General features: G+C 42.3%; 4 protein-coding genes across 4 annotated transcripts; 1 reads left to right on the forward strand and 3 right to left on the reverse strand.

Moving 5' to 3' along the window:
- Positions 1-4: 4 nt before the first annotated feature.
- EAF02_001634 (uncharacterized protein) lies at positions 5-529 on the reverse strand (the record flags this gene model as incomplete). The annotated part of the gene is made up of 1 exon (XM_038897682.1): positions 5-529. One exon carries the CDS (start codon positions 527-529, stop codon positions 5-7), a length of 525 nt encoding a protein of 174 aa, XP_038762657.1.
- Positions 530-588: 59 nt separating this feature from the next.
- Positions 589-1,842, reverse strand: EAF02_001635 (uncharacterized protein; the record flags this gene model as incomplete). The annotated part of the gene is made up of 1 exon (XM_038897683.1): positions 589-1,842. The coding sequence occupies one exon, from the start codon at positions 1,840-1,842 to the stop codon at positions 589-591; it is 1,254 nt and encodes a 417-aa protein (XP_038762658.1).
- A 1,135-nt stretch (positions 1,843-2,977) lies between these two features.
- On the reverse strand, positions 2,978-5,321 carry EAF02_001636 (uncharacterized protein; the record flags this gene model as incomplete). Its single annotated transcript, XM_038897684.1, has 3 exons — positions 2,978-4,017; positions 4,065-5,065; positions 5,095-5,321. 3 exons carry the CDS (start codon positions 5,319-5,321, stop codon positions 2,978-2,980), a joined length of 2,268 nt encoding a protein of 755 aa, XP_038762659.1.
- Positions 5,322-9,490: 4,169 nt separating this feature from the next.
- EAF02_001637 (uncharacterized protein) lies at positions 9,491-11,260 on the forward strand (the record flags this gene model as incomplete). Its single annotated transcript, XM_038897685.1, has 4 exons — positions 9,491-9,505; positions 9,691-9,990; positions 10,043-10,258; positions 10,313-11,260. The coding sequence occupies 4 exons, from the start codon at positions 9,491-9,493 to the stop codon at positions 11,258-11,260; spliced, it is 1,479 nt and encodes a 492-aa protein (XP_038762660.1).
- Between the last annotated feature and the right edge of the window lie 1,933 nt (positions 11,261-13,193).

The raw sequence follows: 13,193 nt of genomic DNA on the forward strand, positions 1-13,193 counted from the left end.
CTTCTTAAAGTCCGTTGAAGTTGCAAGCATCACGGAAGTCATTGAAAGCCCGCTTTTCCACATCTTCCATCCTCGAAAAGTGGTCTTCTTGGACCGTCCGTGCAGGCGCATCTTTGCCCGTGTAGATGTCGTCGCCGAGAAGTAAGTTTTGCAACATTGCATGTTTAACATTATGAACAGCAGGCTTTTTGCAAATACTAGCAATTGCTTTCATTTGTCGGATTTGAGGAATAGTATTTCTAGTCATGGTAAGACAGACTTTGATTTCCGTGCCTACAATCAAGCCTGCGTCCAGTACCTTGTCAGCGATCTTGACAGCGATACAGATATCTCCAGGAGAATTAGAAAGTTCAATGACTCTACTGCTATACCCTGAAAAGACTGGTTCTTTCTTCACTTGCTTTGCTTTTGCCTGCTGTCTCTGCCACTTATTACCCTTGCCCTTGCCTTTGCCGTCAGCTTGATTCTTCTTCTTGGAAGCTTCAGCCGGAGTGGGATCTTCGATTTCCATAGCGTCCGTATTAACCATAGTAGTGGCAGGATCAACTGCGACCCTCATCAGCTACTGGAGTGATCTTGTCTTCGCCTTCATTTTGACCTGGCTGCTTCCCCTTCTCCTTGTTCTTGATTGCTAGTTTTAGTCATCGCTTCGACGACCCCAGGCATAAATCGGACTTTGAGTTCTGAACCAGGAGGAGTTGGTGGCATGGGGAACTCATCACCCCTCGAAACCAGAATATGGAGGATTCTATCGCCAACTACATCTTTTTCTCCAACAATGGCGGTATGTATGACGTCCTTACCGAAGTGCATAGCAATATTCACGTTGTCCCACATGGCATCTCCAATGAGACCAACACTAAGGATTGTCTCGAGCTCCTTTGTACTTGAGAAGTTTCTCTTCGCCGGATATGAACGATATTGTATCGAATTCTTTGAAGCGGAGGGTACTTGCATCCAACGTTGACGAACGATTGGCAAGTTTGGATTTCCTTTCTCGCTATGCCATCTATCGAATTGATTTTCAGCCATGTTTCCAATGTAATTGTTGTAGAATGACCAATCGCGGCTCGAATGGGCCAAGTTGAGACAATTCGACCAATATGCGTTGATGACTGGAAAGACGTGTTGTTGTGCTCGAATGCAGATAGTATCGTTTCGGCCACGATTCAGCTGCCCAAGTATTGAATTTGCGAGGTTTTGGTGACGCAATTGAGTCTCAGTGAGATCCTCTTTCTTCAGTGGCAGTTCGGGTGTTCGATCAAACCAAAATTTGCCTTCCAGTTCAAATTCCATGAGGTGGAGATTCTTAGTATCCACAGTGAAGATGTCATTTATCGATTTGATGACTTCGTCGCGGAGATTGACATGGTACGATTTCTCGAGGGCATCCTTCAATACTTTGCTATCCCTGGCAAAAACTTTTGTGTCGATTAAACCGCGCGATTCATTTGCACTCACATCTCTCTTGAAATGGTTCGATCTGAGTTGAATCTGATAGCCGCCTTGAAGAATTATCACGAGGGCTGGAGCTTGATTGGTAGTAACAAGCCTGACCTTAGCCTCCACGAAGATTGAGATCCCCTGTTTGACCGCGTCCGTCGATCGAAGCTTGAGGAGAATTGCACATTCTCTACTCTTAAGAATAGACTTCGCTTGATTGAATCTTGGGAAGTCGCGGCCTCTTGGTCCGGCTACATCCCATCTATCCAGCAACTTCGCAAGTGGTTCGTTAGGGAAATTCTCGCCTAGTGACCCTCCTTTGGCTTTCTTCGCGTTCGAACTGACTCCCAATCCGGCTCCTGATTCGGCTGCCTCCGCTTCAGCCTTTCGCTTCAGCATCTTCTGCTGTCTTTTAGATAGAGGCGCATCCGGTGCTTGTCGATTGATATCGGCTACAGGTACAGTAGTACCTGTGCCGGTCAAAGGTTGATCGCTCGGTTGACCCGAGCCGGTCTTTGAAGGGGCCGAAGCCACACCGAAGGTTGACGGTTAGGGAACCATTTTAAAGAACCAAGTTTCGTGACAACAAAGCCACAAGCCCAAAATTAAGTAGGTTCGAACTTCACAAGCAGTTAAGCAGGTGAAGAGCTTAGTCAAAGACTTCTTAAAATCTCAACGAAGAGATTAGAAGAAGGTAAATGACAGGTAGATGAATCGATGATCCGTAGCCGAAGCGACTTCACAAAGATTCTATAAGATAGAATCACGTCTCCGCAATTCCAAATAAATAAAAAGAATACCTTTCGACCGAAGCCGATTGGTAGAAAAAAGGCGAAAGTGGGTGTGATCACGGCCTTTGGTAAAACCGCAGGCCGGACAGAGATTTATACTGGGAATACCAGCGTGAGCTCGAGTTGTTGCAAACCAATTTAAGATTGCGGGTGTAAATTCTCAGATCGATAATTGCTAGAAATTTGATTGATGTATGCTGTTGTTGCGGGAAAGAATTCGAATGTTGTGAAATTCAAAAGTGTGTTAAAGCTGGGGAAGCGAAGCGATTTTGACCATGCGATCACAACAAACCAATTTCGAAGGCGGTAAGAGAATTTATTATCATTTAGCAGAGAATATTGGGCACAATTCGCCCATTGCAGCACTGCCAAAAATTCAAGATCGATCAAATAGATAATAAAATAGCTGTATATATATCTATTGCACGGTTCGCTGATAACAGAAGAAGAAGAGATGCGTTGAAAAGACCTCCCATTTGATATCATTGAAGATTTCTTTACGTCCATCAGGAAAAGAAGCTCCCCAACCCCTTTCTGCCTTACACTTCGGTATGAAATAAATGCGCCAAAAAAATCTACTCCAATCGTTTCCACAACCGTTCTGGAACAATTACCACCCTTCTCTTGTGTACCTAAGTCGTATATTGTTTCTATTCTTCAAGGAAATGCCCACAAACACCAAAAAATTAAGCGTATCTCAAGCTGCGTCCCGGTCTCAAAGGTTGCAGGTTCCAAACTCTTGTTCATCTCGTTGATGATGCACCATTCAATGGCACCTGAGCCAATGTGTCGAAGAAAATCTCATCAACCTGTTGAGATTTCTTCTTAGACAAGGTAGCGAGGATCAAATCCTCGATCTTCTTATCCTTCTGGGATCGAGCATAGTCCAGTGCTGTCTTACCCTTGTCATCCTTAACATCAATAGCAAGGTCCTCTTGAGCTAGAAGAACCTTTGTGACTAATTGCAGCCGAACTGCGCGATTCAATGGCGTACGTATATTACCATCCACTGCCTTTATGTTGACATTTGCGCATCCAAGCAGGAATTTCACCATCTCAAAACGATTACGCTCGACGGCAACGTGCAATGGGCTTGATTTCAAAGAATTGGCTAGATTTACGTTCGTGCCAACTTTTACAAGAGCCTTTGCAAGCCCAGTATTGTCAGTGGCGCTTGTCCGGCATAACGCGGTGCAGCCATTGTCGTCCAGATCATCCACTGCCATGTGGAATCTCTCAACCCATAATCTAACATCCTTTTCGGAGGCGATATGTAGAAGAATACCCCCGCATAAAAATCTCGTCTTCAGGATCCAGTCCAATTCAGACCGCTGAAGCGACAAAAGCTTTTGTATGAGACTAAAACCATTATATTCCACCTCCTGCCTGTATTGGGAAACTGTCACAAGACGGCGCATCTGCTGATCTCGTAAAACTGATAAAACGAGAGGGGTGAATGTAGGAGTCGGAGAGAATTCTAAATGAGGAAAGCCTTCAGCTCCATTCTCTAGAAATAAAAGAATCAGGCTCGCATTCCCCTTCCAAAAAGCAAGGGTCGCCGGTGTTTGATATTTGTTGTCCTGAAGATTCTTCAATTCAGGATATTGGTCGAGCAATAATCTTGCAATCTCAATATTCCCGGTGGAAACTGCGATGTGCAAAGGTGTCCAGCCGTCGATCTTTCTCTTCATGGTACACTTGGCACCATTTTTGGGCAGTGTCTTCACAACTTCCGTACGTTGCGATTCGGTCGCTAGCGATAGCGGTGTTTGAACTGATGTGTCTGTGGTATTTATGGCAGCTTTGTGTTGAACAAAAAAATCTCAACACTTGTAACGTAGCCCTGTTCAGCTGCAACATGTAAGGATATCCTTCCATTGGGCAAGGTGGTATTGACATCGAATCCATCTATCCTGAAAAGATCTCCCAAGGATCTAGTCGTGCCACAGCTCGCGGCATCGTATAATGGTGTGTACCCGTCACTATTCTTGGTATTAATGGAAGCTCCGCGGTCCAACAGTAGTTTCAGAGTTTCTCGTGAGTTTTGTGCCGCAGCGTGATGAACGACTGTTTTAACATCTTCGCTTCTGGTATCAAGCGCGGTTTCTCCATTGTTGTTCTTTATGGAAGTACTAGCTCTGGCACGGAGTAAATCCCGTATGATAGGGAAGCGGGGGCGCCTTTTCAATTCCAAATGCAAAGCTGTATCTCCTTGAACATCCTGATCATTGATATCAATTCCGCTATCTATCAGAAGTTGCACAAGCTTACTCCCTCTCCTATGCTGTACAGCGGAGTGAAGTGCAGTATGGAGTTCCGTATCTTTTGTTGACATATCTGTACCGAGACCTATAAGCGTTTCGACTGCAAGATCACAACCACATCTAATTGCATACATCATTGGAGTCTCGTAATTGATATCTCCAACGTCTATATGGACTGCCTTGGAGCTGACGAGGTACTCGATGACTTCCTTAGAATAATTATTATTCAGAACAGAATAGTGCAGAATTGAATTACCCATGTTGTCTGTCAAATTGAAGACAGCTCCCTTAATTCTCAAGAGCTTCAGTGTCGCCACGTTTCCGGATCGAGCGGCAAAGTGAATTGGTCTTCTACCTTCGTTGTCTTTCTGATCTAGCCTGAGCTTAGCATCTACGAACAGTTCGATGGCTTCTTGGTCTGCGTCGGGCCGTGAAGCTGCACGATGCAGTAGGGATGCGCCATCCTTGTCGATGAATGATACTTCAGCACCTCTGACGATCAACAAACAGATTACATCTGTGAATTTCCACAGAGCGGCGAGATGCAATGAGTAAACCCATATTTGTCTATAAAATTGACATTTGCCTTTTTGTACATTAAGAGCGAGAAAACTCCTTGCGGTGTGGTATGTTTATGATTGGATATCGCTCGACGGAGAACATCAGAAGAGCTCGTGAGATTCGTCTTTTCAATTAGAACCTCTATTGTCTCTCTAGCAGCTGGGGTTCTCCAATCGCCGTATGTGACTGCCAGTTCGAGTGCTGTTTCTTTTCTCTTGTTGACGGCATCAATGGAACGAGATTTGAGGAGCAACTTTGCCATGATGCCCGATGGCTGCTTAAGAAACCGTGCTAAATAGTGGCAAGCTGTTTCGCAGAGTTATCGACCGCGTCAACATCCACGTTGTCGTTTTTCAGTAGCTGTAAGATCAGCTCTATCAGCCGGCTTCCATTGCCACTCGTGTGGGCATATTTTTCAAGCTCGGCTATAGCTCAATGCAGCACGGTTTGGCCTTTGATGTTGACTTCATTGATAATCTCTCCGTTGCCGGGTAGAAGTTTCTTCACTATACTCATTGGTAAATTCTTGTTAATTATAGCAAAATGTACTACAAACCCCTGGTGTTTCAGGAGCTTGGTACTAATGTTGGGTTTGAAGACTTGTACAATACTCTCCATATCTCTCACTATTCGTGAGGAGTCTGCGACAAGATACGATAAAGGTGTTCGGAAATGTATGTCTACGAGGCGAGCCACGAAAATGAGAGTCCAGACTATCCATTGCCTTTCTCTTAACTCAGAGCTATTCACTGGCGTATAATCATTTTTATAAATACAATCAAAACTATATTAGACGATGCTGATAGACCAGTACTACATCTATCCGAACCTTTTCTATGTGTCCATTCATCTGTAATGAACCTCTCAATAGTGGCATCACCTTCCTCGTTCCTGATCACATTTTCATTATCCTACTACTAAAATTGCTTGCTCGCAACCAAGATTGAGCTTCGGAATGATTGATTCTGTGTGACCATCTTAGACTTCTAGACCGCCAGCATATAATGATATTAAACATTTCCAAATCCATCTTGATATAATTTTCCCCTTTGCTAGCGCTGTTCTCTTTGATAATGAATATCATAGCTGGAGTAACAAGATGGTGACCCAGACCGGAGATGAAAGGACGTGATAAGTAGGGGGTTAGTATGATTATCCGTCCTTATATTGAAGGGGTCTGCAGCTATATATATATATATATATATATATATACCTAGTAGATGTAGCGAAATGATAACTTGATATATCGTCGAATTATCTCATCTTTCGAAGAAGTCTTCATTCTTAAACTTATTTCTCACGTGATTGTTCGAAGTCGAAAAGTTTTGTTGCATATCTGATATTGGATATCACAATCGACGACGTCGATTACGGTTTTAGTTTCTGTCAATTTCAGATGTGCAACAAAAGGTATCAAGGATTGATTTGGTTGGCTGGCTGATACCGAAAGTATTTACGTATGTATAGATATTTTGCTTTAGACTCCGTCGATGGAGAATCATGCTTCCATGATGTATTTGCTTTCGATTGGAAATCAAGCGGCAGCTTAGCCATGGAGTTTAAGCGGCCAGACTCTGGGGGTTACTATTACAGCGGCTGCAGTACCACCCAACAATGTTGTTGGGACCTAATTAAGTAGTATATCCGCAGAGCTTAACAAAGCCGGCGACATTTGATACCCTGCATTCATTCAGCTCATCATCAAATGAGACCTATCATGCATATGCAGAGTGTAACGAAACTGAGGGGACTACAGGCCTGTGATTTTCTTCAAACTCACATTTGGTCATGCCGTCGAGAACAGAGCATCTGCACTGCCTGTTAGTACCACTCATCGATGTTTTCGGCATCCGTAACAAAGTGATGTGTGTATTAAAGGTAGTAAAAATTGGGGAGAAAAATGGTATTCCTCAAGGCCAATGTTCGAGGATGTTGTAATTCTAGAAGTGGTATCGCTTATTTCCAGCCTCAAATCACCTTATCAATAGACGGAGTACATTGTGCATACACAGAAGGAAAGCAGAGAATACCGGAACCCTAAAGAGTGGTGTTGGTTTCGGTCGATATCCGAGGAGGCTGAAGCTCCCGTTGGCATAAAGCAGTATTCCTCCAGACATATATCTGATTACACCATCAAAGAATGGAGTCTTTCCCCTTGTGTTAGGCTAGCGTTCACCTTCCTCCCTTTTTGAAGAGGGCAAATGAGCGTATTTTTAAGGAAAGAATGTATGGAAAATAGGCAAGGTCAAAGAGTTTTCCTGGGACTCGGGAGAAGATTTAAGGGATTTGAATCCGTTGGTTGTACATAACGCCAGGTCATTCCTTAATGTCCCCGGGTTTATCCCGAAATTAGTCAGGTTCATTCTCACAACTCTATACTGTTGAATAGCCGGGGGAAAATCTAAGATTTATCAGACTTCTCCTCCAGGGGAGCGGAAATTACATGGTGTCTTCTCTGAATATCCTCAGATATTTATGAAAGATAATTGAAGTTGGGGTGAACGACTGGGATTCAACCCTTGGTCTCCAAAATGGTACATGAAAAATACCATTACTCATCGAAAGTACTAACAGAGTCCAGCGTTCTCTACTAGCAGTGAAGTATAGCTACGAGTTTCAGATGTCCGATCACTTGCTCCTCTCGCTCCTTCGAATTCCTGCTGAAATATGTTTAACGACCGAGAGGAATTTCTCTTAATCCATACTTCTCATGCCCAAGATGAGCTTGATTTAAAGCTGGAGATTTCTGCGACGATAAAATTTTATATTGATATTGAGAAATAACTAGGGCTAACACCGGTAGGTGGCAAGTGAACAATACTACTTAGGTATCGCCAATAAACTATCGTCTCATCGACCAATCAGACACTCTGAGCATGCTTACTGTTTACGGGCAGCAGATTCATAGGTCCAGACATGCAACAAAACTACTGAAGAAATGATCTACAGAGTAATTGGTTACCCGGTCCTCGGGATGAAATAAATTGAATGATAGGAAATGTAATTTTTAAGAAGAAATGAGAAGAGATACTAATCAAAAGATATACGGGACTTTTTGTAGTGATCAGCAATGGAATACGATATTCGTCCGTGTACGAGAACTTTCTCACACCGGACACTTTTATATAATGGAGTTGGGTAGGCGTGGTGGATATATCGTGAAAGTACCGAGTGTACTTCGTATCGTGATAAATGTAAAGTTCGTGTGGAAGGTTCCAAGTATTCACATGTATGTGGCGATACGAGCTACTTTGATCTTTAATTGGCTTTCAAGATATATATCCTATTTAAAGATGTCGGTATTTTGACATATCGATAAAACTATTTACCCGTGTTGAATGGAACTACCTACCTAGTAGATACTACATATCCGTGTTACTATAATTTTACATGGTCTGTTGAACCAATATCAATTCCATCTCAATCTCAATCTCACCTTCACACGACAGGACCCGTTGAAATATATGTTTATTTTCACGTCCCAACATATTGAGCAACCTCCTTGATTTCTTGGAATACTTTGTACATCGTACACCAAAGATCAACACACGGCTAACGGCAATTGATAAATGTAGATAGATGTCATCGGGATTATCTCGGATCTCGGATCTCCATTCACCTCATTGGTTCAATTTTGCATCCCCTTTTCTTTTTTTACGGATTACCATGGTGGAATGGCCGGTCGGACAAATTGTGATGTAATTGAGAGAAAATCACCGTTGGGTGTCTCGTGGTTGTGGTACATCAATCTTTATCAATCTTCAACCTACGAAGTAGTATCTTCTTCATCAAATGATAAAACAATCGACATGAAACGATTCAAACTCTCATATTTAGGTACAAAGATTTCATCCTGAAGAGGAAGCGGTTATTAATTTCATCTCAATCATCCTCATCACATCATTAACCTTTCCTATTCCAGATTAGTCTCATGTCTCGTATTGAGTTTAATCTCTTATCAGAATTAAACCTATCATGGATTAGCCCCAATCGGGCCCCTCCATTATTCCAGTATTTGACCGTGTCATCCTTCCTTCAGTCCAAATAAGCTTCATGTGCTCCACCTTTTATTTTTGAAGTGAAGTGAAGCTTCCTTGATCTTTCTTTTACTCTTCACCTCTCTTACTTACTTCTCCCTCCTCTCTGCTCTCTTGCTCGTGAATTTTGCAAGAACGATTGATTTAATTTAATTTTGTGTTGGAAATCCTCACTTCACTCGTTTGAAAGGCTTTCGAATTTCTAGTAATAATACTTCTCTCTATATTTGCACTCTCAAAGATTTGGTCCATCCCATCTTTGCTCTCCCATTTGCTCTCGTTTTTGTTCTTGGTATTTTGGACTTGATTTTCTCTTGTAGAAGATTTGTTTACAGTACTACCTACTCACCTACCTACCAATTACTTACTTAATTTTTGGAGGAAATCAGAAATCATGTTGTCTACTATGGTATGTTTACAAATCCTCGATACCTTGCAGTTTGATGGCTTGAATGGCTTCGATGGCTTCAATGACTGAAACACAACGGCTTTCATTGCACTTAATCGCACCGTGAACCGTTAAACATATGCATAATCTATCATATCGATTGTTGTGCAATTATATTCAAAACTAATTTGTACTCATTAATTTAGATTCCCACAACCGTCCTCGCACTTTGCGCAACAGTTACACTCGCTGTACAAACGATAGAAATTCAAGGTTCCGATTTTGTCAACACTGTTACCGGTGATCGATTCCAACTTTTGGGTGTCGCATATCAACCAGGTGGATCTTCAGGTTATAACCCTTCGAGCGGTGTTGATCCTTTGAGTGATGGAGCCGTCTGTTTGAGAGATGCCGCTCTGATGCAACAATTGGGCGTTAATGCTATTCGTGTGTATAATGTGGATGGAAATTTGAATCATGATGAGTGTGCCAGTATCTTCAATGAGGTGAGTGATTTGTGGCTTCAGTCTGGACTATAGATAACTAACATCTTTTTAGGTCGGCATTTATATGTTGATTGATGTCAATTCTCCTTTATCCGGCGAGAGTATTGATAGAAGCTCTCCATCGACCACATATGATGTTTCATATTTGAACAGAACCTTCGCAGTTGTTGAGGCCTTTAAGGATTACCCAAATACTTTACTTTTCTTTGCTGGAAATGAAGTTGTTAACGATGATGAGACTGGAGGAACCGTTCCCCCATACATGAGAGTAAGTTTCCAAAACAGACTCTCCATCCCGCCCCAAATAAACTAACACATATAGGCCGTTACTCGTGATCTTAAGAACTATATCTCAAAGCATGCTTCCCGCTCCATTCCAGTTGGTTACAGTGCTGCAGATGTTCGCGATATTCTCCTCGATACATGGAATTACCTTCAATGCACTACTACCGGAGATGATTCCGATCCATCAAGAGCCGACGTCTTTGCTCTCAACAGTTATTCATGGTGTGGAGATTCTTCATACACGACTTCCGGTTATGATGTTCTTGTTTCGGATTTCAGCAATACTAGTGTTCCCGTTTTCTTCTCCGAATATGGTTGTAACGTTCCAGCTCCTCGTGTTTTCACAGAAGTTCCAGTTCTTTACGGTCCATTGATGACTCCAGTTCTTTCCGGTGGAATGGTTTATGAATTCTCTCAAGAAACCTCAAACTATGGATTGGTTACTATCAATGATGATGGATCTGCTCAACTCCGTTCCGATTACAACACACTCCAGGATCAATTCAACACCCTTAACATTACTAGCATTCAAGGAGTCAAGGCACAAAACACCACTACAACCGCACCATCCTGTGATTCATCTCTCATCACTAGCACAAACTTTGCCAATAACTGGACTATCCCAGCTGTTCCACCTGGAGCTGAAGATCTTATCAACAATGGCATTAAAAATGCCAATAATGGAAAGATTATTTCGGTTTCAAGTACCAAGGTCACCCAAAAAGTTACCGATGTTGGAGGAAATACTATTTCTGATCTTGCCATCAAACCATTAGCAAATGATGCAAGTAACACACCATCTGGTGAATCTACTGGCTCAAATGCTACATCTAGTTCTACAACTTCATCTTCATCTTCATCAACTGCTACTGGTACTTCATCCGCTGCTAGTTCTACAACTACCAAGAAAAGTTCGGCTAGAAAAATTGAAGGTAGTATGATTGCTTTGGTAGCTGTTCTTGGTGTTGGATTGGTCTTGATCTAAATTCACTTTTTATACATTTTTCTTTTACAACATTTCGATTCTTGCACATCTTTGATTTTTATCATTATCGCATGCATACGCATTTTCATTGTACATTTGCTTTTGTACATGATGTGGCTGGATTCCACCGGATAATATAAGTCATGAGAAAAGTAATGGGGATGATTTTCTTGGGGAGTTTTGTTTAGGGTGGTATGGATTGGTGGACTTGATGGTATTATTCAAAGAATGATACTGGATTTTTGATGGTGAGATTTTGGGAGAGCAATTTTGGAGGGAGATTTTGGGGGATTTTGGAGGAAGTTAGATTTTGAGGATGATATGGCCTATATATGGGCTTGATGTTTTGGGGTGGTGGTTTTGTGAATCAAGGAAAATTAATGAATAAATGTGATACCTTTCTCAAGTGTATTATCTCTTGCGGTGAAGTTGTGATGGGATGAAATGATGATGATGTGTTGTGGATCAGAAAGTTTGACACGAAAACTGGTGGATTGATACGATTATGTGGTTGGTGGGTAGTAGGTAGGAGATGGGAGATGGGAGAAAAAGTAATGATGAGAGTATGAACAACTCTAAGAGAAAGGTAAGTGATTTCGATAGTATAAACTACATGATATCAAATTTCGTACAAGAAAAATCAAAGTGGTATAAGAAGGTAGAGGGGGAATTTAAAGAGATAGAATCGGGATAAGAAAGGGAATGGGGATAGTGTTGGGATTATGGGATGTGGATTATTTCTGTTGTTCTTTTTTGGTATTTGGGTGGAGAGAGATTGGAGAGAGATTAGATTGGACTGAATTGCAGAGTAAGTGTATATGTGAGTGTGAGGATGTTTTGTCTTGATATATGGTGCTGGTTTGGGTTGGTTGGATTGGCTGTGAGTTGGAGGTTGGAGATTGGAGACGGGAATGGGAAGTATGGAGAGGGGGATGAAAAGATGGTGGGATTTTTGAAGGAGGTGAGATGGGGGAAATGAGGGGATTGGGATTAGGGATTTGAGATTGAGGTTACGAGAAAGAGGTTATGAGAAAGAGGGAAAGGGAAAATCGCTATAGGGGTTGAGGATATAATAAAAAGAGAAGGGAATCCTGATATAATCAAATTTGTTTATATAAGGAATACGGGAGGGGTATAAAACACATGTGATGTTAAGCGAAGGCGGACTTACAATTCGTAGTATGAATGTTGTTTATTTGAGAAAGGAAGGAGGGGGATTGGGGTGTTGGGGAGGAAGTTGGATGGGTTGGGTGGGTTGGGGGTGGAAAGGTTGGGAATGGAGTGGGGGTGTGAGTAGGGGTGTGAGTGGGAGATTGTATTGTTTATGAGAGATGTGAGAGGGGATGTGAGAGGGGATGAAGGGATGGATGGATGGATGGATGGATGGATGGATGGATGGATGGATGGATGGATGGATGGATGGATGGATGGCTGGATGGATGGATGGATGGATGGATGGATGGATGGATGGATGGATGGATGGATGGATGATGGATGGATGGGGAATTGGTCGAGGGAACGAAGAGATGTTATTTTGGTTAGATGGATTGGGGGGGCGGGAATGGAGTGTAGGTAGGACCACCTGGTGAGGAAATTGGGAAATAGGGAATTAGAGGGGGAAGGTGAATGAATATATGGGATTTGGACATTGAGGATGAATAGTGAGAATGGATGGTGAGGATGGATAGTGGGGAGGGGGATGAGGAAGAGGATGTGTGATGATGAGTAAGAGGTGTGTATCCGGAGTGTATGGTATTGATGTGAATGATTTTGCGATTTCGAGAATGTGAGGGAGTAGATGGAGGATTGGAGAGGTTTGACTGGGTGATGAGGGGTGGTCATCAATCATTCTGGTACCATGAATTATCTACTTATAAAACGATTGCTAGTGGGATCCCAGGCGCATGAAAATAGCTTTTACCTTAATTTATAT

Source organism: Botrytis sinoallii (assembly GCF_014898435.1).
Source record: "Botrytis sinoallii strain Bc 23 chromosome Unknown BSIN_002, whole genome shotgun sequence".
Taxonomy (NCBI): domain Eukaryota; kingdom Fungi; phylum Ascomycota; class Leotiomycetes; order Helotiales; family Sclerotiniaceae; genus Botrytis; species Botrytis sinoallii.